The sequence below is a fragment of the Narcine bancroftii genome, chromosome 2, assembly GCF_036971445.1.
Source record: "Narcine bancroftii isolate sNarBan1 chromosome 2, sNarBan1.hap1, whole genome shotgun sequence".
Taxonomy (NCBI): domain Eukaryota; kingdom Metazoa; phylum Chordata; class Chondrichthyes; order Torpediniformes; family Narcinidae; genus Narcine; species Narcine bancroftii.
The window spans coordinates 290,368,615-290,395,586 of NC_091470.1; the positions used below are offsets into that span (position 1 = coordinate 290,368,615).

Below are 26,972 nucleotides of genomic sequence, written 5' to 3' on the forward strand. Positions count from 1 at the left end.
GAAAATCCTGCAGAAAGTCAAGCATCAAATTTAACAATGGGTATTAATGACACCGTGACACACACACAATGTTGTTCAATTCTCAGAGTTTAACCAGTATTCATTTATCTTCACGGCACGTTTGGATTTGTGGAAATGAATTTCGAAGCAAATGGTGGTTGACCATTTCCCTTTGTGCCAGTTTTTGTTTTTATACTTAGTAAAAAGATCAAAGAATAAACATGACATTTCTGGTATGAAATAAATAAAACCTTTTTATTCAAATTTATGACAATACATTTTGTCCGATTTGCAAGTTACAATTTAAGATATTTTCAATCAAGCAAAGAGCAAAACACATGAACTGAATACAATGTTGAGTAAAATTATGCACAACTTAACTATTTTGCAATGATGATTTAACATGACTCATTAACTCAATTTACTTGAAAATAGTTAAATAAAAACAGATCAAATTGAGCATATGATTGTTCATTAGTGCAAAGTAAATGTATTTAAGCTCTACTTAGAAGTAAAGAAATTGCCTCATTGGAAACAGAAGTGAGTGACGAGAAAGGATACATTTTCGATTGGTCATGATCAGTAATTCCGTCACTTTCCACTGTACCGAATCTCTGGTGCATGGTGATGTGCACATTTTGTTGAGGAGTCACCCAATACAAGACATTTAGCAATTTTACTAACAGTAAAACAAGAAAATCTGTGGATGTTGGGGTTGTGCAATGCACAAACGTGCTGGAAAAATTCAGCATATCACAACAGCCGTCAGAAGTGAAGGACAATTGAGCCTGAGCACTTAGTCAGGAATCTGGATAAACAGGTGGATGCCTGAATATTAAAAATGTGGGGAGGGGAAGGTAGGAGAGTCCAAATGTCAAAGTTCAAGCTACAACGGCTATGTGATAGGCATGTGCCACAAAATGAATGGTGCATTAAGTCTACCAAGATGCATGCCTTCATGATCAAGGAGAATGGAGAATTTCAGCACCAAGGCTCTGTGCAGCCAAACATTTAGAGTGTGCAATTCGTGTCTAATTCAATTCACAAAACTGTCAACTCAAATGCGACATTGTGTGGTTGAAGGCCTATGTGCACTTACACTGAACTGTCAGCCATGAAGCTGCAAGAACTCCCTGAACTTGTGGTGAGGAGCCATCTGTATCCTGCCTCAATGACTACCACTCTGTCGCACTCACATCTATCGTCATGAAGTGCTTCAAGAGGTTCATCATTGGGTACATCAAGCTCGTACTGCCCCCGTCACTGGATCCCCTGCAGTTTGCATATAAATCTACCGTTCTACAGACGATGCCATCGCTATCACCCTCCATCCAGCCCTCACCCACCTGGAAAATAAGGATACGCTTGTTCAAATTCCGTTTGGTATTCAACACAATCATACCTCAATACCCAATAAGGAAGTTGAGCCTGCTGGGTCTAAACACCTCCCTCTGCAATTAAATTCTTAACTTCCTGTCAGGGAGACCTCAGGCAGTCCAGATCTGTAACAGCAACTCCAAGACCATCACACTGAGCATGAGAGCCCCCCACAGCTGCGTGCTTAGTCCACGCTGTTCACTCTGCTGAACTACGACTGTGCAGCTAAACACAGCTCAAACCACATCATCAAGTTGTCAGATGGCATGACCATTGTGGGTCTAGTAAGAATGATGAGATATGGTGCAGACACTAATGGACTGGTGGAAAACTAACAATCTGAATGCTAATAAAACAAAGGAGATGGCTGTCAACTTCAGGAGGGATCACTCTAGTGTTGGGGGAATCAAGAGTATCAAGTTCCTTGGTGGAGAATCTAACCTGGTTCTTTAAAACCAGCTAACATAGCTGAGAATGCCCAGCAGTGTCTAAACTTCTTGCAAAGGCTGAGAAAAGTTCATCTCCCTCCTTCCATCCTCACCACAATCTACAGAGGAGGTATTGAGAGCATTTTGAGCAATTGCATCACTGACTGGTTTGGAAGCTGTTCCACCCCAGTCTGAAAGACCCTGTAGAGCAGGGGTGTCAAACTCAAATTCACAGAGGGCCAAAATTTAAAAACTTGGACTAAGTCGTGGGCCAAACTAATATTTATTGAAAATTTTCAACAACATCTGCATGCTTTCTCTTCTCTCAACATATATAATGTTAAACTTTTTCTTATTAAAATAAATGTTTAATAATAGTTTTGGTTAAACTCTCTCCAGAAGAAGCATTAACAAATGAGAAATAAAATATAAAATAAAGTTTGCTGTAAAACCAGACTTCTTTTCATCTCCTCCACCTTCTGGATCTTTTGCTTCTCGTTCAGATCCTTATACCTGTCCTGGTGTTTCGTTTCATAGTGTCGTCGTATGTTATATTCTTTAACTACAGACATGCTGGCTCCACACACAAGACAAACAGGTTTGCCTTTTAAAATGATGAACATATAGTCTGCCTCCCACCTGTCTTGAAAGGTCCTGTTTTCTGTCTTTCGCTTGGCCATTTTTCGTAAGGGGTTTATTACATGTGAGTTAGGCGACAGGTCGCAGATGCTGTTGAAAGTAAAGAGGAGGTGGGGCGATAAGCCAATGCATTTGCAAAGCATTCTGCGATTTGTAGTATTAGCTGTGCATGCGCTATACTAGTGCGGCGGCCAGCGGGCCAGCTCTAATACATATTTGACACGATCTTGCGGGCCAAATATAATTATATCACGGGCCAAATTTGGCCCGCGGGCCTGAGTTTGACATGTGTGCTGTAGAGGATAGTGAAGTCAGCAAAAAAGATCATTTGGGACTCTCTTCCTACCATGATGGACATTTACAACACATGTTTCATTTGGAAAACAATAAACATTGTGAAGGACTTCACACACCTCTCATGTAAACTATTCTCCCTTCTGCCATCTGGTAGAAGCTAAGGTAGCACTCAGGCACTTCAGTCCAGAATAGGGTACAGATTTTTTACCCCAAGCCATCAGGCTCCTGAATTCCCAGAACATATGTGGAGAGAGTACTTTTACTGTATGTCTTAATAATTTAACTTGTATTTATGTAAATTTGCTCCATGGTCCTGGAGAAACACCATTTCGTTTTTAATCATGCAATACATGGTGTGAATGACAAATAAAAGTTATTTGACTTGACTTCTCCAGCCCCGCAGCAGAACAGTCTGAAGAGCCAGTTTCTTCATAGTTTAAAAAAGTATATTTTTATTGATTTTAATCAAGGACTTGTACACAATAGTAAAATTCAATGAGACAGTATGGACAGTTACATCAACTAAGATATTCCATATATCACTAACATACATAAACTATAAATCATATCCATAATATTCTAAATAGTATACACCTTTTCAGAAATGTAGATTTCAATAAAGATAACAATTATAAACAAACAAGTGCAATTAATTTAAATTTTTTGCTTCTTGTTTTATTTTTTTCTTAAGAGCATTTAAATGTGTTTGGAAGGATGGGACATGAATGGTGCTGTGGTACCAATAGCACCAAAATCTTTATAACATTGATTTGCAGTCTTCATTTCATGATGGGCTTTGGATGTACATTGTTGCCTCTTCCCATGCTCCTCTGTCACATCTGTGTCCTCTCAGCTCGTTCCTGTAATTTTAGACAGTTTCTGAACTGTGCACTGCAAGGGTCCACAAGAGACATCCAGGGAGAATACTAATTTTCTTTACAATTGTATGGCTGCTGCACACTGGTGCATGGATGCACAAAAATAAAGAGCTGTTGTCAGCGGATAACCCTTGTTATCAGTTATGATGCTTCATCAGAGAATATTGCAGAGTGTAAGTGCTGATGGGGTACTGGGCAATGATCAACGGTTTGTTGTGCTAGATTGAACACAATTTAGGAGTTGAGGAATGGAATTTCATTTGTGTTTTGTTTTAAAAAGGCTGAGTTTAAGTGCAGCTCAGCAAAATATATCCTCTCATTCACTGTGACAATGAGAAATTATTATTTAACCAAATTTGTAGGCCTTCCTTGTCTGATGAAAAAAGCGTAATAACAGTGAATTATTTTTGAATGAGTACTCACAAACACCTGTGAAGCCAAATGTCCCAAACATTATGGTGCCTGAAATGAGGTAACTGTATAAAAAGTGCTGTAATTTCTAAATGGTCCAACCAAAATGTATACAAATAGCCTTGATTAAAATCTGGAATGTGCTTTTAATTACATGCGAATTGTTTGATTACAAATGTCAAATTGTGGAACACAGGAAAATAAAGGAAAAAAAATGTCTTTGTCCCAAATATTATGGAGGGCACTGTGCAATTACACAAAGCTAGTAAACATATATGCCAAAAAGACTAAAAATGAAAGTCCTTAAAAGAAACTCAAATATGTAAAGTGCCTTTAATAACAATGCGAAGTTAAAAATTGTTCCTTAAAAAGCAAAGACAGCTAAATTAAGCAAGCATTTTCTTTTATAAATAATAATCAGGAAAAAAAAAACAAGTAAAAATATTCAAGAAAATGTGCAATGATTTAATCAAGATTTTTGTGTTTGCAAATACCTCAGTAATAACCTGAAAGACAAGGAGGAAAAAGATTACTACAGCAAAGGGTGTTTGCAGTGCTGAGTGCTCAAGTATAAAAAAGCAACATATTTAATTTCCTTCTCTTTATGTGGATAAATTAGCCACTTAATCCAGTATCACTTCTTTTTTCACTTTCTCTTTACAAGATTCTTGTTCACATGTTTAATCATTATTTTCTAAAAGCAAGTAAATATTCTGCTATGACCATATGTCCATTAAATGATTGAAACAAAAATTTATGCAACAAATGATCTAAAAGTTATGCTGTCTTGCCATCGATATACCAGTAAATTAGCTTAAAATGTCCAAGCCCTCATTTTTGATAGATGTCTATTTCGCTTCCTGATCTAATAATAAAAAGCATGAAATCACCGTGGATCACAGCCACCGGCAAAGCATCATGCAGGCTGAAATGCCCATTTCCATAGGCCGCTGGCAGAGCAGTGAAACTGGCCGATCGCCGCCAGTGGATCCCAGGGGTCTCGAGCATCTGAGATAACCAATGGGCAGCCGGCCCACTCAAGCCACGCCCCGGTGGTGATGCGGCCAAGCTGACTATAAAAGGAAGAGCTACCATTGAATAAACTTGGTGTTGAATACGCTCTCCTGGTGGGTGTGGGTGGGTGGGTGCGTGTGGGTGTGTGTGTCTTTCTTCTCCTGGGGATTCAAGCTACAGCCTTAGGGTTATAACCAAGAGCTACAACTTAGCTGTAGGCATAGCGACCTCACTGCAAGTGTATACTTTAATCTTTTCTCCCACAATTATATGCGCTGATATAATTCAGTGAATATACTTTGCATTGTCCAAAGGCTTGACATAGTTCTTAAAGTTGGGTTTTCAGTTATGGAGAAACTGAATAGAAAGTGTTTGGTTTTCCTCTAGAATTTTCTGTGTGACGTGATCCAACTAAGAAAACAAGGCAAGAGTGAAAATGGGTTATTTATCACAGAGAATTGTAAAATCTTCTCACAACATTGTAGAGCTCTCCATGCATCTGACACACTGGGAATTTCCAATTTTTCATAAAAAATCTTTTATTAAATAGATGTCAACAAATAGATCTTCCTCTTGCCTTCTGAAGTTCGTCACGTTTCCCAATATGGGATTTCAGCCTCCAACTGGAACTGGAATCTTGACAAATAATATCATTCATCTTCTGAGCAGCTGCCATTTAATAGGATTTTCTTAAGTCACTCTACTTTCTTTTCATAGTCCGGAAACGGAAAGGTTTCATTTGAATTCAGGAATTCAAAGCCCTTGGCATTGACATCTTCAAGTCCAGACCCATGAATGAATTTTGGACATTACCTTGCTGTCATTACAATGTTTGAACATCATTCAGATGCTAAAGCAGATCCAATCCAATGGAATTTATAAGGTATAAAGTTTTCAGAGCCAAGGAGGAAGGTTATTATTTTATTGTTTTGCCTTTGTTTGACATTTTAAATTATATTCATGTTATTTTATTGACTTTATCATTTTCATTTTAAGCAATTTTTATTTTTAGTTTATAAAAAAAGTATTAAATTTTCTGATGCATTTAAAGTAGTTAAAACCAAAAGATAAGATTTATAGTGGTCTAACCGCTTTGGCTTGATGTGGATGTTTTGGGGTTAGGCCTATCCTTCTGTATCACCCAAACTCCAATCACCTTTTGGAGCTGAAGTTTAGGATATGAAAGGCCAGTGAGATTCCCTCAACATATACCCCAGGTACACAAGTTCAGCATTGCAGAGACCATGAAGATATGTGTCAGGAGCATCATTAACTTTGTACAGACGTCCTGCAGAAATAAATCAGGAAAGCCAAAAGAAGACACAAGGTTACTCTGGCAATCAATGTGAAGGAAAGTCCTGAGGGTTTCTACAGGTATATTTAAGAGCAAAAGGTTAATAAGGGAGAAAATTGGTCCCCTTGAAGATTAGAGTGGTCAGCTTTGTATGGAGCCAGAAGAGATGGTGAGATCATAAATGGATTTTTGCATCAGCATTTACTCGGGAAATTGACAGAGGAGAGGGAAATAAGGAAAACAAGCAGTGAGGTCATGGATCCTATACAGATTAAAGAGGAAGAGGTACTTGCTGTCTTAAATTAAGTAAGGGTGGATAAATCCCCTGGGTCTGACAAGGTATTCCCTTGGACCTTTGAGGGAGGCTAGTGTAGAAATTGCAGGGGCTCTGACAGAAATATTTAAAAATGACCTTAGCCACAAGTGTGGTGCCAGAGGATTGGGTGGTAGCTTATGTTGTTCTGTTTTTTTTTTAAAAAGGCTCCAAAAGTAACCCTGGAAATTATAGGGGTGAGCCTGACATCAGAACACCTTCCAATAATTTACCTGCTGCTAAGAGATCAGAAATACAATTATTTGTATAGCCAGAAATTGATTAAGGATAGTCAAGATGGGTTTGTGTGTGGAAGTTCGTATTTAACCAATCTGATAGAGTTTTTCAAGGAGGTTACCAGGAAAGTTGACAAAGGAAAGGCTGTTGATGTTGTCTTCATGGACTTTAGTAAGGCCCTTGACAAAGTCCGACATGGGAGGTTAGTCAGAAAGGTTCATACACTCAGTATTCATGATGAGGTAGTGAACTTGGGTCAAAACATCCTAGGTTTTTTTTATGGTACGGAGTTAGATTTCTTCGTGGATTTTTTTTGTCATTCTGACAACATTGTATGGGGAAAGAGGTATGTTGCTATTGTTTTATTTTTGGAAATGTACTTGTATTCTTCAAATTTGGTAATCTTGTGTTCTCTATACCATGTGTGTTTATCATATAAAACTCAATAAAAAGATTGAAAGAGAGTGAGGTAGTAAACTGGATTTGACATTCACTATGTACGAGAAGCCAGAGTGGTAGTAGATAATTGCTTCTCTAACTGGATGCCTGGTTCAAGTGGCGTGCCTCAGGGATCGGTGCTGGTACCATTGTTGTTTGTCATATAGATCAATAATTTGGATGATAATGTGGTAACTTGGATCAGCAAAGATTGGAGGCATTGTTGACAGTGAAGAAGGTTTTCAAAGCTTACAGAGAGATATGGACCAGCTGGGAAAATTAGCTGAAAAATGGCAGATGGAATTTAATGCAGAAAAGTGTGAAATGTTGTATTTTGGAAGAACAAACCTAGAAAGTACATGCACACTAAACAGTAGGGCACTGAGGAGTGCAGTAGAAATGAGGGATCTGGGAATACAGATACATAATTTCCTGAAAGTGGCATCCCAGATAGATAGGGTCGTAAAGAGAGCTTTTGGCACATTGGCCTTCATAAATCAAAGTATTGAGTATAGGAGTTGGGATGTTACGCTCAAGTTGTACAAGATATTGGTAAGGTAAAATTTGGAGTATTGTGTCCAGTTTTGGTTACCTAACTACAGGAAAGATACAAAGAAGATTGAAAGAATGCAGAAAAAGATTTGCTAGGATGCTGTCCAGACTTCAGGAACACAGTTACAGGGAAAAGTTAAACAGATTAGAACTTTATTCCCTGGAGTGTAGAAGAATGAGGGGAGATTTGATAGAGGTATTTAAAATTATGAGGGAGATAGACAGAGTAAATCTAAGTAGGCTTTTTCCACTGAGGGTCAATGAGATATAAACCAGAGGACATGGGTTAAAGGTGAAAGGAGAAAAGTTTGGGGGAGAACATGAGGGGAAACTTCACACAGAATGGTGAAAGTATGGAATGAGCTTCCAGGTGAAGTGGCAAATGCAAACTCAGTTTTAACATTTAAGAAGAATTTAGACAGGTACATGGATAGGAGGGGTATGGAGAGCTAAGGAATAGCTGCAGGTCAGTGGAACTAGGTAGAAAAATAGTTTGGCACAAATTTAGAAGGGCTTGTTTCTGTGCTGTAATGTTCAATGGTTCTATGTCCTCTGGAGTTTGCTTCTCCCACACTGGGAAAAAAGAGCTGGCTATCTACCTTATCTAGACCTCTCATAATTTTGTAGACTTCTATTAAGTAATCTCTCACCCTTCTTCATTCCAAAGAGAAAAGCCCAAGTTCTACCAACTTGACTCACAAGCCATATTTTCCAGTCCTGGCATCTTCCTGGTAAATCTCCTCTGCACCCTCTCCAGACCTTTCACAACCTTCCTGTAAAGAGGTGACCAGGACTGAATACAAAAAACTAAGTGTTGCATCACCAGAGATTCATAGAGCGTGTAGCAGCTCACCAGAGGCTTAATCGAACAGTCTTGGGAGGTTCCAAGTGATGTCACAATGTGATGATGTCATTTGTACCATGCGAGGTTTTCATAAACTACAGGTAACTGTTTGAGTGACAACTTTTACTCAACTTACTCTCCACTACAACTTATCATTTTCTCGTTCTTCATTTTGCACTGTGCCATAGTTGTTACATTGGTGACCCCGACAGACAAAAATGGATTTTGGATCCAAAATGGACAATGCAGTGGTTTAGCTCAAACTGTCTGTCTTTTGGACCACTCAACCTGAAATTTGGTTCATGCAGACCACTATCCTGTGCCCCATTTACAGGACTTTACAGCTAATCTTCATGGGTCCAGGATATTTTCTAAAATTGACGGTGCATGGGTACCACCAAATACCTGTAAACCAGTAGGATCTGCCAAGACCACTATCACAACACCATTCAGCCTCTTCAAATTTTTGAGAATGCCTTTTGGGCGCAAAAATGTTGCACAAACATTCCAGAGACTAATGGACACAGTGGTCATGGCTTGGACCTCCTTATCGTATACTTGGTCAACATAGTCATCCCCAGCCAGTCCCACAAAGAGCACCTACAGCATCTGCGATTACTCTGCCACCTCCTTCAGGAATTCAGGCTAACCATAAGCCCTGCCAAGAGCTAATTTGGGCAGTCTTCTATCGAGTTCTTGGGACATCAGATTAGCATCCGGGGTGTCCTTCCATTGCCTAGCAAGTTGGAAGCCATCCTCAAATTCATGAGGGCCGACACCAAAAGAATCCAGGAATTTGTGGGGATGGTCAATTTCTATCACTGTTTTCTACCCTCTGCAGCTCATATTACGAAACCCCTCTTTGACCTCATGTCCAGCAATTCCAAAGAACTCAAGTGGACAAAGGAGATGATGGTAGCATTCCAGCAGACTAGAAGACACCCTAGTGAAGGCAATATTGCTGGCCTTTCCACAAATGGATGCACAAACCGCCTCGAGGATAGACGCATTCGATGTAGCAGTAGAAAGGATCTTGGAACAGAATACCAATGGAAGCTTCTAGGGTATTTTAGTAGGCACCTCCACCCTCCGAAAATGAAATACAGCACATTCGATAAGGAACTGTTGGTGCTGTGCCTAGAGGTCAAATACTTATGCTATTTTTTTTGTAAGGAAGAGATTCACGGTTTTTACTAACCACAAGCCACTAACATTTACCTTCGCAAAGGCATCAGATCCCTGGTCAGCCCACCAGCCACGCCACCTATCTTACATATCTGAGTTTTCAATCAGGATTAAACATATCTCTGGTAATGTAGTGGCTGATACCCTGCCCTGCTCCTCCGTTCAAGCAGCAGGTGCCCTCTTTCCGGGTGTAGATTACATGGTGCTCGCCAAAGCTCAGCACCAGGACGACAAACTCCCGGCTTATAGGACTGCTGTCACAAACCTGAAACTCGAGGATGTAGCCTTTGGGTGCAAGGTACCACTCTCCTGTGTGATGTTTCCACAGGTCATCCTCACCCAATCGTCCCTGCTGTGTGGAGATGTTGCATTTTCGATGCCTTTCATGGACTGTCCCACCCCTCCATTCAAGCGACAGTCCACCTGATAGCCGACAAGTTTGTGTGGCATGGACTCAAAATAACAACTCACGAACTGGGCAAAGATGTGCACGGACTGCCAGTCTGCTAAAGTGCAAAGTGAATGCACCGCTTCAGCCTTTCCAGCCATTGTAGCGCAGATTTGACCACATGCATGTCGACATTGTCGGCCCGCTTCCAGAGTCACGAGAGTCTAAGTACTGATTAACAGTCATCAACAGATTCACTAGGTGGCCGGAGACAGTTCCTATGATGAACTCATCGAACAATTCATGCGCCGATTCATAAACCAACTCAACTCATCAGTTGCGTTGGTTTATGGCACCCCTCTCATTGTTCCTGGGGAGTTAATGCCCTCAGCACAAGGACAGGAGGTACCACTAACTGAAGACTTAGGCAGACTGTGGGAGCGATTTGGAAAATTATCCCATTTTGCACATCAAGGCATGGAACAACGATATCCTTCATCCCAAAGGAACACCGGGACTGTGAGTTTGTGTGTACAGATGCACACGAGCCAGCCTTAGAGGTTGTGTGAGGGCCCATTCAGAGAGCTATGAAACAATCGTACAACTTGTGTACTGGACATTGGGGGTATCCAGAGACATTTGTGATTGACCGACTAAAGCTCCACTCATCTTGACTTTGATCGGCCCTTGCCATGACCCCCAATGAGAAAGCACTGACACCGCCCAAAAGCAGTGGACAGTAATGTCACCAGAGGTTTAGCCTCCTATTGCTGGTTCTAGAGGAGTGGGGGGGCATGTAAACAGGCTCACCAGGGAATTAACTGAACTGGCTTGGGAGACTCCAAGTCATGATGTCACAATGCGATGACGTCAATTGAATCACGTGGGGTTTTACTGAATTTCAACTTGGCCCCATCTGATAATTTTCTCCTTCTTCATTTCACACTGTGACTGTTGCTACAGCTGCAACATTACCTCATGCCTCCTGAACTCAATCCCCCGACTCATGAAGTCCAGATTACCATTGCCCTTCTTAACTAACCTATCAACCTGCATGGCAACCTTTGGAGATGTATGGATTTGGACCCCAAGGTTCTGTTCTTTCACACTGAGGGTATCGTACAATTTACCATATACTCCACCTTCAAGTTTGTCCTTTAAAAATGGGATCACCTCACATTTATCCAGATTGAATGCCATCTTCCACTTTTCTACTCACCTCTGCATCTTGACAATATCCTGCTGTGACCTCTGACAACCTTGAACACTATTCACAACACCTCCAACCTTTGTATCATCTGCAAGCTTACTAAACTCTCTACTTCTTCATCCATGCCAATTCAGAAATCACAAAGACCATGGGTCCTAGAACAGATCCACGAGGATCTCTGCTAGTCACTTAAGTCCAGGCAGAAAACTTTCAATCAACTATTACTCTCTGCTTTCTACAGGCAAGCCAATTCAGAATCCACACAGCCAAAGTTCCATGGATCTCATGCCTCATGATTTTCTGACTAAGTCTCACATGTGGGACCTTGTCAAATGCCTTATTAAAATCCATATACATCACATCTACTGTCTAAACTTCATAGATTTCTTTTGTTCCCTCCTCAAAAAACTCAATTTGGCACACAAGGCACAACCTTCCCCTTCACAAAGTTATGCTGGATGAGTCTGTACTCATCCAAATGCTCACAAATCCTGTCCTCGAGAATCTTCTCCAATAGCTTGCTCACCACTGATGCAAGACTTACTGGATGTAAATTCTCCCTATTACTTTTTTTTTTAAATGGACCATATTTGCCATTCTCCAATCCTCTTCTCTCTTGTGGACAAGGAGGATGCAAAGATCATTTCCAATGCCCCAGCAATCTTTTCCCTCCCTCCCCATAGCAACCTGGGGACATCTCATCTGATCCTAGGATCTTATCAATCTTAAATGTTTTTAAGATGATCCACCAATTTATCTTCCCCAATCTCAACATGGCCCAGCACAAATGTTTATTCTATTCTGACCTCACCTTGACCAATGCATTTTCCCATGGTGAATACTGAAGTATTCATTTAGGCCCTCTCTAACCTCATCTTCCTCCAGGCACACGTTGCCTCCTTTATCCATAAGCAGCCCCACCTTCACTCTCATCATCCTTCTGTTCTTCACTTATGCAGAGAATGATTTGGGGTTTTCCTTAATCCTACTTGCCTTCTCATGCTCCCTTCTAGCTCTCCCAAGTCCTTTCTTAAGTTTCTTCCTAGCTTCCATTATAATTCTCATGAGCCCTTCCTGTTTTTTGCTTCCTAAATCCAAAGTATGCTTCCTTCTTCCTCTGAACAAGCTGGCTTTTCTGTTTTGTCAACCACATTTCCCTTTCCCTTCCATCGTTTCCCTGTCCCAGTGGGACAAACCTATCCACAACCCTGCACAAGTGGTCTCTAAGCATCCGCCACATTAATTCTGTGCTTTCTCCGGAGAACATTGGTTCCTAATTTACTCCTTTTAGTTCCTTGTCTCATCCCATTGCAATTCACCCTTCTCCAACAAAAAAATGTTGCCATTTTGTCTGCTTTCATCCTTGTCCACAGCTATACTGAAGTTCAGGTTGTGGTCACCATCCCCGAAATGGTACCCCACTGAGAGATCTGTCACCTGACCAGATTCATTACCCAGTACTCAATCCAATATGGCCTCTCCTCTCGTCAGCTGGCCCACAACGTGACAGGAATCCTTCTTGGACACACCTGACAAATTCTGCCCCATCTATCCCTCTTGCTGAAAGGAGGTGCCAGTCAATATTTGGCAAGTTGAAGTCTTCCTTTAAAACAACCCAGTTATTTCTGCACCATTGCAAAATCTACCTACTTGCTGTTCCTCAGTGACCTGAGGGCTATTTGGGGACCTTCTGACTCCTCCTGATATCGCATTTGCTCCCTATGACTGACTTCCACCCACACCAACTCAGTGGGCCCTCCCTCCACAGCATCCTCCATTTCTGTAGCTGTGATACTAATCCTGACCAGTAATGCTACTCCCATCCCATCACCTCCCATTCTACCCCTCTTAAAACATCCCAAGCCCCAGTATCTGCAACGACCAATCCTGTCCTTGCATCTGCCGTCATAGTAATTCCACATACTGATCATGCTCCAAGTTCATATCCTTTTTTCTTAATACTCCTCGCATTGAAATAGACACTTTTCAAACCCTCTAAGTGACTACATTTACAATTCCTCCCCTGCCTCTCCTTCCTCACAATCACACAACACATTGCATCATGCTTTTCACCTTCTGCTCTGTCATCTGCACTCATTCTGGTTTCCATCCCCCTTCAAAACTGGTTTAATCTCTCCCCAACAGCTTCAGCAAACCTGCCTCTCAGGATCATGGCCCCTCTCCAGTTCAAGTGCAGCCTGTCCTTTTTGTGCAGGTCAGACCTTCCCCAGAAGAGATCCCAATAAGCCACAAATCTGAACCCCTGCCCCTTGTCAGAAATAAAGCCATCTCCCAGTTTTGCGGTATAAAAATACATTTTTTAATGATTCTGAAGAGACCTGACATTATAAAATTCATTTTTAAACCCAATTGCTCAATTTAATATTTTAAAATGTTAAAATTTTAGTCTTGTAAAAGACTCAACTCATTACTGCAAACATGAATAATTAGAAAATGAAAATTTACTATATGGCTCCAAGATCTCCATCAAAATGATAGACCAATGGATCAACATAGAGATTCTCAAGTGCAAGGGAACTCAAGTCTATGCTCTGATATTGGGCCATGTGTAGAGTCTTGCAATGGAGGATACTGCCAGGTTTGTCATGTGATATCTATTAAGCTCAGGTCTTACTCATCAGATAACATGCCTGCTTTGAAATGTAAAACCTGCACGTGTTTATACAGGTAAATCCCAGCTGTTTGCCCCAGAACTGTTGGCATTTTCCACTAAAATTTGGCTTCAGGCCAGAAATAGTTAATCACTGTATTTGTCAACAACAAAGAAAAATTCTTCAATAATCTAAATACCACACATCCAAGAAGCATAAACAGTAGGACATCACACTGCAGCTACCCAAAGTTAGACTGCACTTGGTGTGTTGTGTACAATTCTGATCGTTCCATTACAGATTTTGGAAATTGTACAAGAGATTTACCAGGATGTTGCCTGGATTAAAAGGTAAATGTTCAATTATTGTCACATAATGCTACATTTAGAATATAACATACAGGAAATTCTTTAACTTTTGTCTACCATAAGGCAGACAGAGAGTTGCTAATTTGTCAGATGTTAAGACTTACAAAATAAACTTTGGTTGTTTTCTCTGAAGTGTCAAAGGCTGATTAAAATTTATAAAATTATGAGAGGTATTGATAGTGTCGACAATCAGAATGTTTATTTGGGTTAGAAGACCACAAGACTTGAGCTGAAATAGGCCATTAAACCCTACAATTCCAATCCTACCTAGTGTATTCTTCCTTTCAACCCAATTTTCCTGAATTCTTCCCACAATCTTTGATGCCCTCCTTACTAATCAAGAAGCCATCAACCTCTATTTAAATCTAACAAGATTTGGCTTCCACAGCTGTCTGTGACAACATTTCACAGATTCACCATCCTCTGCCTGAAGAAATGTCTCCTCATCTCGATTCTAAAGGGATCCTTTTCTTCTCGAGGTTGTTCTTTCTGGTCCTCAACTCTCCCTTCTAAACTCTAGCAGGTATATGCCCAGAGCCACACGAGATGGTGAGAAGAGGTTCGAAGGGTTCAAGAAGTAACAAGTCCTAGAAACGTGTTTGTAGTAAACTATAACCTTTATTTCCACATGGGGGGAGGGGGTATATGAAACAGGAAACCGTCACATACAAAGCAGCAGCAGGCAAATAATACAAATCGGACAGTAGTTCGTAAAAGATAATTGCAATTCTAGATTGTGATGTTCGGGTTACACAAATACCTGCCACTCCTCTACAATAAGCAACATTAACAGTACATTAACACAAACATTTATCTAACACAATTACAACCAGTGAAACGCAGTGGTCTCTCCAAGGTATATGCCTCACTAACCCAAAACCTGTACCAGCATAATTCTCACAACTGCTTCTCCAGCGTTGCTCACAGCTTGCAACCTGGAGTAGCACTCAGGGTCGATCTCAAAGAGGAAAAGAAGTGAACTAGCCCACGTGCTAGCAGCTAGGTTCTTATCATGGAGCAAGCTCAGGGGCCGAGCCCATGTGACCTTGGGTGAGGATGAGGACCAATTAATTCACATGGGGAAATTACTATCAACCTGCTCCTTGCTTGGGTGGTCAAATGACCCTCCAGAAGCAAGAACATGGAAATGTTCTGAACAGTTTCCTGTCCAACCTGTTGAATGATCCACTGGGTAAAACCATCAAACATGCATAATATTAATACCCTCTCATCCCCAGGATCATTCTCACAAAGCTCCTCTGAAACCTCTCTAATGCCAAGACCTCCTTCAAAATGCCACATACTAGAGAGCATGCATTTACAGTGCAAGGTGGAACGGGAAATAAAAGTTTAAAAACTCAGTAGTCAGTGCACGAAACAGACTATGTGGAGCAATGGTGGAAGCAGATAAAATAGCATTTAAGAGGCTTCTACATAGTGTTACAGGGGATATTAGAGTGGTTCTGGATAAATAGGTCTTTAAAAAAGATATTGTGGAGGTTAAATGTGGGTCACTTCACAGAGTAACACCACAAAAGACATCTCATTTAAAATGCAAAATCTTTGCAGAAGCTAGATGTTGAGGCTCCAGTTGACTTTGCAGAAGCAATGAAGAATGCTGATCTACTGTGAATGGGCAATAAAGTCCAGGCTCAGAAGTACTGATAAGATCTTTCAAAGATTGGGTTTGTTTTTTTTTCCACAAGCAGAGAGAGGTGAAAAAACAAATTTGAGAGAGAGAGAGAGAGAGAGAGAGAGAGAGAGAGAGAGAGAGAGAGAGAGAGAGAGAGAGAGAGAGAGAGAGAGAGAGAGAGATCTACAGTAGCCATTGAGGCTGCAAAATGGCAAGTTGTCAGGCTTGTTCAAAAACCCAATTTTGAAGACGGGTTTGAGTTCTGAGTTCAGCCTGATCAAAACCCTTGTAGTCCTTACAAGAGGAAATGGCTGGCTCAAGTGTTTCTCCTGAAATAAGGGAAGCAAGAGGAACTCTGTGGTGACCTGGAAGAAGAGGTTATCATTTGGAAAACCAATGATCTTTCTTTGGCAAGATACTAAAGTGACTGATTGGAGGAAATCAGTTTGTGTGTGTCCAATGAGCTACAAATCTCTCTGAAACCAACAAGAACTTTCCTGAGCTGTAGCCATTTTACTTTAAGCACCAGAGCCTGGAGAAAATTTATATATGTTAAATTCTGTCACAGTACAAGAATTACCTGATACCAGTGAACTCTGAGAAGTGAAAAGTGAATGGTTGGATAGTGAAACAGAACTTTCCTGAGGATATACACATTACATACATGTGCATTTAGAATTAGAAGGGGGTTAAGCTAGGTTAATTTAATAGTATTAAGTTAGAATTTGATCCTGTTTTCATGTTTAAATATAATTAAAAGCAACTTTTGTTTAAGTAACCATTGTCTTGGTGAATTTCTATTGCTTACAAGTGTTTTGGAGTCCTCTGGGCTTATAACTGGGAATAGAGGGATATAAATCATGTGAAAACTTCAATTTTAGTTTAACTTAGACATTATACCAGAGCAAAAATGCTGATGGGCCAGTTCCTGTGCTGTACTGTTCTGTATTCTATGTTCATTCAACATAGGTGTCATTTCACATCACATTTTTCTCAGAGGCTTTCTTGTAGAGTATGCACAGATTAACTTCAGAGTGATGTTCTGCATTTTCATTTACCAAACAGTGCAAGACAAAATAGTGAAAAAGCAAACTTACTTGAGGGGCTCTGATTGGATCTGCAGGTAGCACCTTTCTCCTGGGGCAACAATTGCAAATACCAGAGGACATCAGATTAAGGCGAGTGGAGGAAAGTTCAGGGGAGACATCAGAGAATTTTATTTTCCCACCTCAAAGGGTGGCGAGAGCTACGAATGGTGAAGCTGGAACAATAGGAGCATTCAAAAACTCTTAGCACATAAATTTACGAAAAATAAAAGATTAAGGGCGTGAGGGAGAGAAAAATTAGATTGTTGTGGAGTTGGTTTGCATAGATCGGCACAATATGAGCTGAAGGGCTTGTGCTGCGCTGCAAGGTTCTATGTTGTAACTTGCTTGAAAACTGAGCAGCCAGCCAAATAGCACATTCCAAAAGAACACTTTATATTTTAAAAACTAAATGATTTATACATCATTAAATATACTGTTAAAATTGCAATCTGTTAAAATGCAATTGAGGACAGGATGGGAGAACTCCTGATTGTTATAGTCCACAAATGATGCTGGATGAAGTTTTCAAACTGGAGACTGGTTAATTCCCTCTGGCAAAAACTACTTCATTGTCCTTCACAAGACTGAAAGCTAACCATGGACAACTCCAGTCTCGCTTTTTGACTGGAAGAAAATAAACTCAAATGAATGGAGTGGATGACCTTGATATTGCCATTCTCAGGAGAAAGAAAAGTACTTCACCATCTTGCTATCCCTGTCTATCCTTCTACTGAGGGAGTGGAGTCCATTCCATCCCAAAAAGTCAAGAAAAATGTAATAGCCTGGGCACCACCTGTTGGGCCATGACAAATCCCTATGTTCCTAACCTTTGTAGGAGTCTTGAATGTTGTATGTAATTGTGGATAGAGTGTTGAGGTGGGGAGGGGGGCAGATCCATTACAATAGATAATTGTAATTTGTGACCGATTATTGGAAATTGAAATTTTTTTTTAATTTTATTTTTCACACTGAGGAAATTAAATGTTTGAGTGAAAATTTAGAAAATATTTTAACAAATACAGTAAAATCCCCAGTATCTGGAATTCAAGCAACCAGAAACCCCAAGCAAGTGGCAAAAAAAATTTGAGGACACAGTTAAATAAATAATGTGAAATGTCCAAAGTACACACAACTCCTTTGTGAAGATGGGAGCAAATGTTCAGCCAGCAGAGTGCCCCACCCACAGCAGCACCTTGAATGAAGTTTCAAAAAGTTTGTTTGAATAAAATGACATCACCCAGGATGAAGAGCTGGTCGATGGGAGAGTCACCCCAGTGCCAAGTGGCAATGTGTCTCCCTATCCCTGTCTAGGAAGAGTTTTTTTTCTTTATTAGAATTAAATAAATGAATAAGGTTTTATCTGTAAACTTGAAGAGGCGGGGGTTAATTATGACGATGGCACAGAGAGCACAACACTGTTACAGTACCAGCAACTGGGGTTAGAATTTGAAATTAAATTTTGCAAATTATGGGAATTACCTGTTTAAAGTGACATTACATTTTGAATTTTTGTGTTTAAAGACTAATACTGTTTATTTTTAATGCAGGTGTATTAGTTAGGCATTGTAAGTGTGCCTCAGGCATCTGGAAATTTTGCATATCCACTATCTGCAGGTGCCATGTACAGGGGATTTTACTGTATTACAAACAGCAAAGCAAGGTTATTTTCATATTTGCACTTATTGTCTTCAAAATAAAAATTTTAATCCATTTTGTTTCAATAATCTGCTTTTCACTTGATCTTGTGAAACAGATCATTGTAATGTTACAAAAATATTTTTCTTTTCTTTGAACTTGAAATGGTGATTTTAATCAATGTTAAAATCATTGAGATAAGAATGATCATAAATACTGCTGTAAATCATTGGAACATTGATTATTGGATACTCTTCTACACTTAAATGAATCTGTTAAACCACAATTTGGAAAATGAGTGTTCGTTAAGAACAGAATTGTGCTGTAAATATAATGCAATTGCAAATCTTTTATTCAATTGCAGTCTTTTAGCTTAAAATAGAACATAAATTAAGTTTTCCATGCATTAATTATTTACCTCATTGTGTCATCCAGGCCAACTGGATTTTTAAATGGTGGTTTCAAGTCCCTATCCAAAGGGCTTAATCTAGATGACACTTAAAAACAGAACTGATAGCATGTTGCATTATTGGAGATGTCATTTTTCAGACAAGACATTCAGAAGAGACTGCTTCTGCTTTCTGAAGTATATACAAAATGACCTATAATCATTCATCTAACATCTTATCCATTCATTATCTGTCACCAACAAACTTGGGGAAAAAAAAATGGTATGATCTGCTCACTTGCATTTTTGCTGTTCCTGTAATAAATTGCCAGCTCTGTTTACACAATTTATAATACATCGTCTTTGGAATTCATGCATGCACGCATCAAAATATAATTTCAAAATATAAATCTCTAAATACTCGTGTTCACTCTCAGTTATTGATTTATTGGTAATGTTCCTCTCTGCCACTCACCTTGAAGTTTCTGTTATTCTGGATACAACAATATCTATCATTGCAATATTTCAAGGCAATCCCTTCTTTATACACTTATGCCAGTTTCCAGAGTAAATTCTCATGCAAAAAAATTGTTTAAGATCTCACCATCTCGTGAGGCTCTACACATGGGTGACCACTCTGATCTTCAAGGGGATTCATTTTGTCCCTTACCATCCTTTAACTCTAAATATACACTTGTAGAATGTTCATCTTCGCAATATCTGCCAAAGCAACCTCATGTCTTCTTTCAACCTTCCTGATTTCTTGAGGTTTTTCTTGCATTTTTAAAAAAAAAACATTTGCTCCATGTTGCATATACCTGTTATACACCTCTCTCTTCTTCCAAACCAGATCCCCAATATCCCTTGAAAGCCAAGGTTCCCTAGGCCTTCTAACCTTGCCTTTAATCCTGACACGAACAAACTCTGGACTCTCAAAATTTCTCCTTTGATGTTTATCCACTTAGCTTGCACATCCTTGCCAGCAAACAACCTATCCCAATCCACACATTTTAAATCCTCTCTCATTTCCCTAAAATTAGCCTTTCTCCAATTTAGAATCACAACCCAAGACCCAAACCTATCTTTTTCCATAATCAACTTGAAACTAAGGCATTATGGTCACTGGACCCATTAGTAGCCTTTTATTGGATGCATCTAGTTACAAGGTGTTTATGGTCTTAATCACTTGGCTTCAAAATCACAGGAAATACATACACAAAGTAGATTATTTTCCCCATTGTGCATTTGGGTTCAAAAAGAGCAAACCAACTTGCCCTCATTTTCCAGCACTTGATCTGTCACCCTACAGATTACATCTCTTCGTTAATATTCCAGTTCTTGCATATAAAAAAAACTGCAGATGCTGGAGATCTAAAAAAACAGAAGTTGCATAATGTCATTCTCCCTTCCTGAGGGGTCTGAATACTAGGCATCTCCCCCTCTCTCTCTGCACCAATCAGGCCAGTGGAAAAGTACAAGCTCCAACAGTCAGAGAAGGTGAAACTTTATTTTCTGCAGAGATGCAAAATGGTAGGCAGCAAAATTTTAACATTTTATGTATGGGTTATCTATTTGTTTTCAGCAGTAATAGCGGAGGACATCTGTTTGGAAGAAAGTTTAAGACAGAGGCAAGCTGGGTTTTTTGTAAAGATACGGAGCATTAGGTGCCTGGAAAGCATTGCTGGAAGTGGTGACAGAGACTGGCACATTAGGGAAATTTAAAAGACTCTTAGATAGGCACAAGGATGTAAGAAAGAGGGTTATTGGTGTGAAGTAGGGAAGGATTAAATTGCTATGAGTAGTTTTATATTGGTCAGCACAGATTCGCAGGCCAAAGGGCCTGTACAGTAATGTTCCATGTTTTATTATTCTCAAGAGGTTTGCATTATCCAGCTGCCTATACCACTTTTTTCCTGACTAGAATTTCAATATCCCAGAGTTCAACCAGGGTTTCCTAATCCTGCCAGCCCTGACCTTTACACAAACAGGAGCACGCTGACACCACACACGAGTTGTCTCACTTTTATAAACCTCCCACTTGCCAGATATCCTCTTAACTGCAGCAGCCTCTCCCAATCAAAAGGATGGCATTTTCTATCTATTGTCATCAAAAGTGGCCTTCCTTCAAGCAAGGATTTCTGCATTGTGGCCTATCCATGAATCCTATAGAGTTTTATTTTTAAGATAGGCTGGAAATAGTAAAGCTATTTATGAAGCAAAATGTGGGAAAAATAATTTCTATTCTTCCATCCAAGTGGGAAGACAACTCCAAACATACTTAAATTGAATTAAAGATGTATGTGGAGGCTATATTCTTCCACTCAGGCACCAAGAGACTTGTTACCTGCAGCCATTCTCGAGGCAAGCATGCTAATTGGCCTCTGGCACTCTCCAGCTTGTCAAAAATATAGTTAATCTGTGCTACTGCAGACCCCAACTTTCACAACAGTTATGGAAATTGAAGAAATTGTAGGATCCTCCATCTTGACAGCCATCGCTACTGCTATGTCTGTTGCCCAACATGATCATCTCATTACCATGATCCTTATCAATCACAAAGAATTTACTAGAAGTTCTGACAAAATGTGGACATAAACGTCAGCTGTTGCACTTTCTAATCTTCTTCCTGACCTGCTTGAATGTTTCCAATATGTTCCGTTTTTATTTTACCAATAAGTGGCTGGTTTGTGACCATCCATGCAAGATCAAGCAAGTTATTGACCATCTCCTTCCAGCTGTTTCTATGATAAAGTTATCTTACACCAGTCATAAAGACTGGCTTTGCGTGTTCCAATCTGCCAGTTAAAATTCTAGAACTGATAACACACTTTGAATGAGCAGCAGTAAACAGGAATCTCAAGAGTACACAAGTTTAAAAAATCTTTTCATCTATTCCCATCCCACTGCCTTTTTAGGTCCTCTTGTCACTTATGTTGTTCCTGGTAATGTTGAACTGCTTAACCAAGGCTAACTGGTAAGGTTAACGACCCACCAGGGCAATTGGAAAATTCAATGATAGTGATCTAATCTCATCAATCTGCTCACTTTCTATATAATCAGATGATGAAAATTGATCTTCAATGTTCTTGGCTTCCATCATTTGCTATGCAGAGGTCAGTGCTTTTATTCCAAGCATTTAATCTCCAAGAAAGCTTTTAAATCACAACCCCATCAGTAATAGGATTTAGAAATTGTAGCAAATTTTAAATCACATGGTATCAGCAACATTGTTTAAAGGAAAATCTTATCAACTTTTTTTTAAATCTGCATCTTGCAATACTACTCACTGACCATAAATGAACAAAGAATACATGTCAAGTCAGATATGAGATGTCAATTGCTTGATACTGCTTGAATTTTTTTAAAATTCCTGGGGTCATTTTGGAATTAATTCTTATTAGTTTGCTAAATTCACAATATTGCCTTCATTTATTTAAACAGATGCAGTTGAGAAAAATTAGGTTGTTCACAGAATATAGCAACTACTCAGCAGAACAACATGCTCATATTTTTGTGTTAGAAGGAGGAACATGCTGAAAGTTTTATTTCTTCCAACAGAATTTGGCAGTCTTCCCAAAGAGTAATCAAGTCAACAAACCATCCATCCATCGTACATTTGAGACCATAGCCTCACATGCAATTACTTCAATCCTTCACCAGAGCTCCTCACACTATCAATGGAATATCCTCTCCCTATTAGGGGACAATGCTAAAACTAATGACCTGATATCTTGCTGCAGTAATATTGAGGGAGGCTTAGTGATGACGTTGCCAAGAGCAGTCCATCAACAACAATTCTAGTGGAGCCAGATTTGGTAGCATTTCTCAAGCTGAGTGGGCTTCACATTGCTGCCCAGGACTAATTGAAGGAGCAAGATGATGTTTGCTGCCACTGAAGTTCACATGAACAGAGTTTGGTAATTGATTGCAGGGAAATGATGTCGATGGTCTTAATCTACACACCAGGCTAGAGAAAGCTCCAAATATCTGCTGACACCAAGGTTGCAAATACATGGTGATATTAGTCAATTTGAGTTTAGTAATTCATAAATAGTTGATCACTTAATTTTGAGAATAGCTACATTAAATTTACTTGATGTGGAGTACATTTAATGAAAATATTCAATAGATTTATTTGTACCTGCTGGTGATAGGAACCATAGAAACATAGAAGATAGGAGCAGGAGTAGGTCATTCGACCCTTCGAGCCTGCTCCGCCATTCAACGAGATCATGGCTGATCTTAAAGTTCAGTACCCCTTCCCCGCCTTCTCTCCGTAACCTTTAATACCCTTATACTGAAGAAATAGATCTAATTCCCTCTTAAATATATTTAATGAACCTGCCTCTACTGCCCTCTGTGGCAATGAATTCCACAGATTCACCACCCTCTGGGTAAAGAAATTCCTCCTCATCTCGGTCCTAAATGGTTTGCCTATTATCCTCAAACCATGGCCCCGGGTTCTGGATTTTCCCATCATTGGAAACATCCCATCTGCATTCATTCTGTCCAGTCCTGCCAGGATTTTATATGTCTCTATGAGATCCCCTCTCAATCTTCTAAACTCCAGCGAGTACAATCCCAATTTGCGCAATCTTTCCTCATAAGTCATTCCTGCCATTCCAGATATCAGCCTGGTGAATTGCCTCTGGATTCCCTCCATTGCAAGAACATCCTTCCTAAGATAAGATGACTAAAACTGCACACAATACTCTAGGTGGGGTCTCACCAAGGCCCTGTACAGCTGCAGTAAGGTATCCTTGTTCCTATACTCAAACCCTCTTGATATGAAGGCCAACATACCATTTGCCTTTTTAACCGCCTGCTGTACCTGCATGCTCGCCTTCAGAGACTGGTGTACAAGTACTCCTAGGTCTCTCTGCTCTTCCCCATCTCTTAATCTATTGCCATTCAAATAGTAATCTGCCCTCTGGTTTGTTTTACCAAAGTGGATAACCTCACATTTATCCACATTGTAGTGCATTTGCCATGTATCTGCCCAGTCCCTCAATTTATCCAAATCACACTGGAGCTTCCTGACCCCCTCTTCCGTGCACACAACCCCTCCTAGCTTGGTGTCATCTGCAAATTTGGAGAAATTACATCCAATCCCCTCATACAGATCATTAATGTAAATTGTGAACAGCTGGAGTCCCAGTACAGATCCCTGTGGCACACCACTGGTCACCGCCTGCCACTCAGAAAACGAGCCATTTATCCCAACTCTGTCTTCTACCTGCCAGCCAGTTCTCAATCCACATCAATACTTTCCCCCAATCCCATGAGCCTTGATTTTGTAAGCCAGTCGTTTATACGGGACCTTATCGAAGGCCTTTTGGAAGTCCAGGTACACCACATCCACTGGCTCTCCCCCATCTATTTTACCTGTCACCATCTCAAAGAATTCCAATAGATTTGTCAAGCACAATTTACCTTTTTTAAATCCATGTTGACTCTGTCCGATCCCTTCTCTGCTAGTCATATCCTTAATAATGGATTCCATCATTTTGCCCACTACTGATATAAGGCTCACCGGCCTATAATTCCCCGCTTTTTCTCTACCCCCCTTTTTAAATAGTGGGGTAACATTAGCTACCCTCCAATCCATGGGTACTGATCCTGAGTCTATCGAGTTCTGGAAAATAATTCTTAAAGCATCTGCTATCTGAATGGCCACTTCCTTAAGTACCCTAGGATGTAGATTATCAGGCCCTTGGAATTTATCTGCCTTCAATCCCATCAATTTCCCCAAGTCCATGTCCTTAGAGATACTGATTTCTTCCAGTTCCTCCCTTGCATTAGTCTCTATGTTTCCCAACATCCTTGGGAGGTTATTTGTATCCTCTCTTGTAAAAACAGAACTAAAGTAAGAATTTAATTGGTCTGCCATTTCCTTATTCCCCATTATATATTCCCCTCATTCCGACTGCAAAGGACCTACTCTGGATTTTACCAGTCTTTTCCTCTTGACATATTTATAAAAGTTTTGCAGTCGGTTTTTATATTTGCCGCAAGCTTACTTTCGTAATTTATTTTTGCCCTCTTGATTAATCCCTTTGTCCTCCTTTGCTGCATCTTGAACTGCTCCCAGTCTTCGGTTGCGGTACTTTTTTTGGCCAATTGATATGCTCTCTCTTTGGACCTAATGCTGTCTCTAATTTCCCTTGTTATCCACGGTGGAGTCACCTTTTTTGGTTTATTTTTATGCCAAACCGGTATAAACGATTTTTGCAATTTCTCCATTGGATCTGTGAATGCTTTCCATTGTCTATCCACACAGTCAACTCCCCCATAAATACCACCCAATCAAAATTACTTAACTCCCGTCTCATACCATCATAATTCCCTTTATTTAAATTCAGGACCTTAGTCTCGGTTTTAATTTCATCACTCTCCATGTCGAGTGAGAATTCGATCATATTGTGATCGCTCCTACCCAAAGGGCCTCGTACAACAAGATTGTTGATTAGCCCCTTATCATTGCATAATACCCAATCTAAAATGACCTGCTCCCGAGTTGGATCCTCGACATATTGGTCTAGATAACCGTCCCGTAAACATTCAAGGAATTCCTCCTCCTCAGTATTTTTACTAATTTGGCTAGTCCAATCTATATGCAAATTAAAGTCTCCCATGATGACAGCTGTTCCCTTATTGCACGCTTTTCTAATTTCTCTTTTAATGCCTTCCCTCACCTCTACACTACTATTTGGAGGCCTATATACCACCCCCACTAACGTTTTCCGCCCCTTGCTATTCCTCAGTTCTACCCATATAGATTCCGCATCTTCCAAGTTGATATCCTTTCTGTCAATCGTGTCAGTCCCTTCTCTCATCATCAATACTACCCCACCCCCTTTTCTTTCTTGCCGATCCCTCCTAAATATCATATACCCCGGAATGTTAAGTTCTCAGCTTGCCCACCCTGCAGCCATGTTTCTGTAAACCCAATCAAATCATATTTGTTTATCTCAATTTCCACAGCTAATTCATCTACCTCAACTACCAGAAGTCAGTTTTGGAACATTTTTTCCCCACTGCACCACAGAATTGATGCAAGACAAAGTAATTAATTCTCTATCCAGAAGAGACAAGATCTAGAAAGAAACTAGCTTTTTCTTCAGTTTGTGCCATGATGTCTGGCTGTTCCCTCCAAGCTGCGCGCACTTGCACACAGACAGGTGTTTTGCAACGAGCGCACAAAGGAAATTAGTGAACACATAAGGTTCGTTACCTAAAATAAATGTGTTCATTAATAATTATACATACTGAAAATCATCTCTTAGCTATTGTACTTGTATTATATTAAAACATGCAATACAGTTTGTTAGCTATGAGAGATAGGATGTGCCAAAATCATCTTGTAACAATCTCAAATTTACATTTGCACAAGCATTCAACATGCACATATTTTTGTCAGGGAAAAAAAAATTTGCACAACACAAGATTTTTGTGCGCACTGATGGCTAAAAATTAGAGGGAACATTGCATTTGAGCCAGATTCAATCTGCCCATCGATTTGTGTTACTAGGACCAAATGATGCAGCTTGCCAGCAGAATGAATTTTAAGATGTTGGCTGCCATCTGCTGACTGATCACATCTGCAAAACATTTTTTTGTTCTAGTAATATTACAAACTCTGCTTTATGAAACTATTCATTGCCACTCTTAACACCTTATAAATTAATCTGAGTAGTACGACATATGCATCAATGCCTAGAAGGCTAAGTGTGCACAGCCCAA

The 26,972-nt window shown here is 39.9% G+C and overlaps 1 protein-coding gene across 17 annotated transcripts in view; it reads right to left on the bottom strand.

Moving 5' to 3' along the window:
* Positions 1-26,972, bottom strand: part of c2h8orf34 (chromosome 2 C8orf34 homolog) — a 286,943-nt gene that overhangs the window by 221,911 nt on the left and 38,060 nt on the right. For 11 of the 17 annotated variants that reach the window (XM_069921308.1, XM_069921318.1, XM_069921306.1 and 8 more), the window contains exon 2: positions 17,216-17,379. The exons of 3 other annotated variants lie outside the window; for them this stretch is intronic. In XM_069921308.1, the coding sequence (XP_069777409.1) occupies positions 17,216-17,287 (72 nt within the window). In that variant the 5' untranslated portion in view covers positions 17,288-17,379. Of the gene's footprint in view, positions 1-8,528; positions 8,699-8,731; positions 8,766-17,215; positions 17,380-26,972 lie in introns of those variants that run through there. 3 more of the 17 variants (XM_069921312.1, XM_069921313.1, XM_069921311.1) reach the window with 3 other exon arrangements.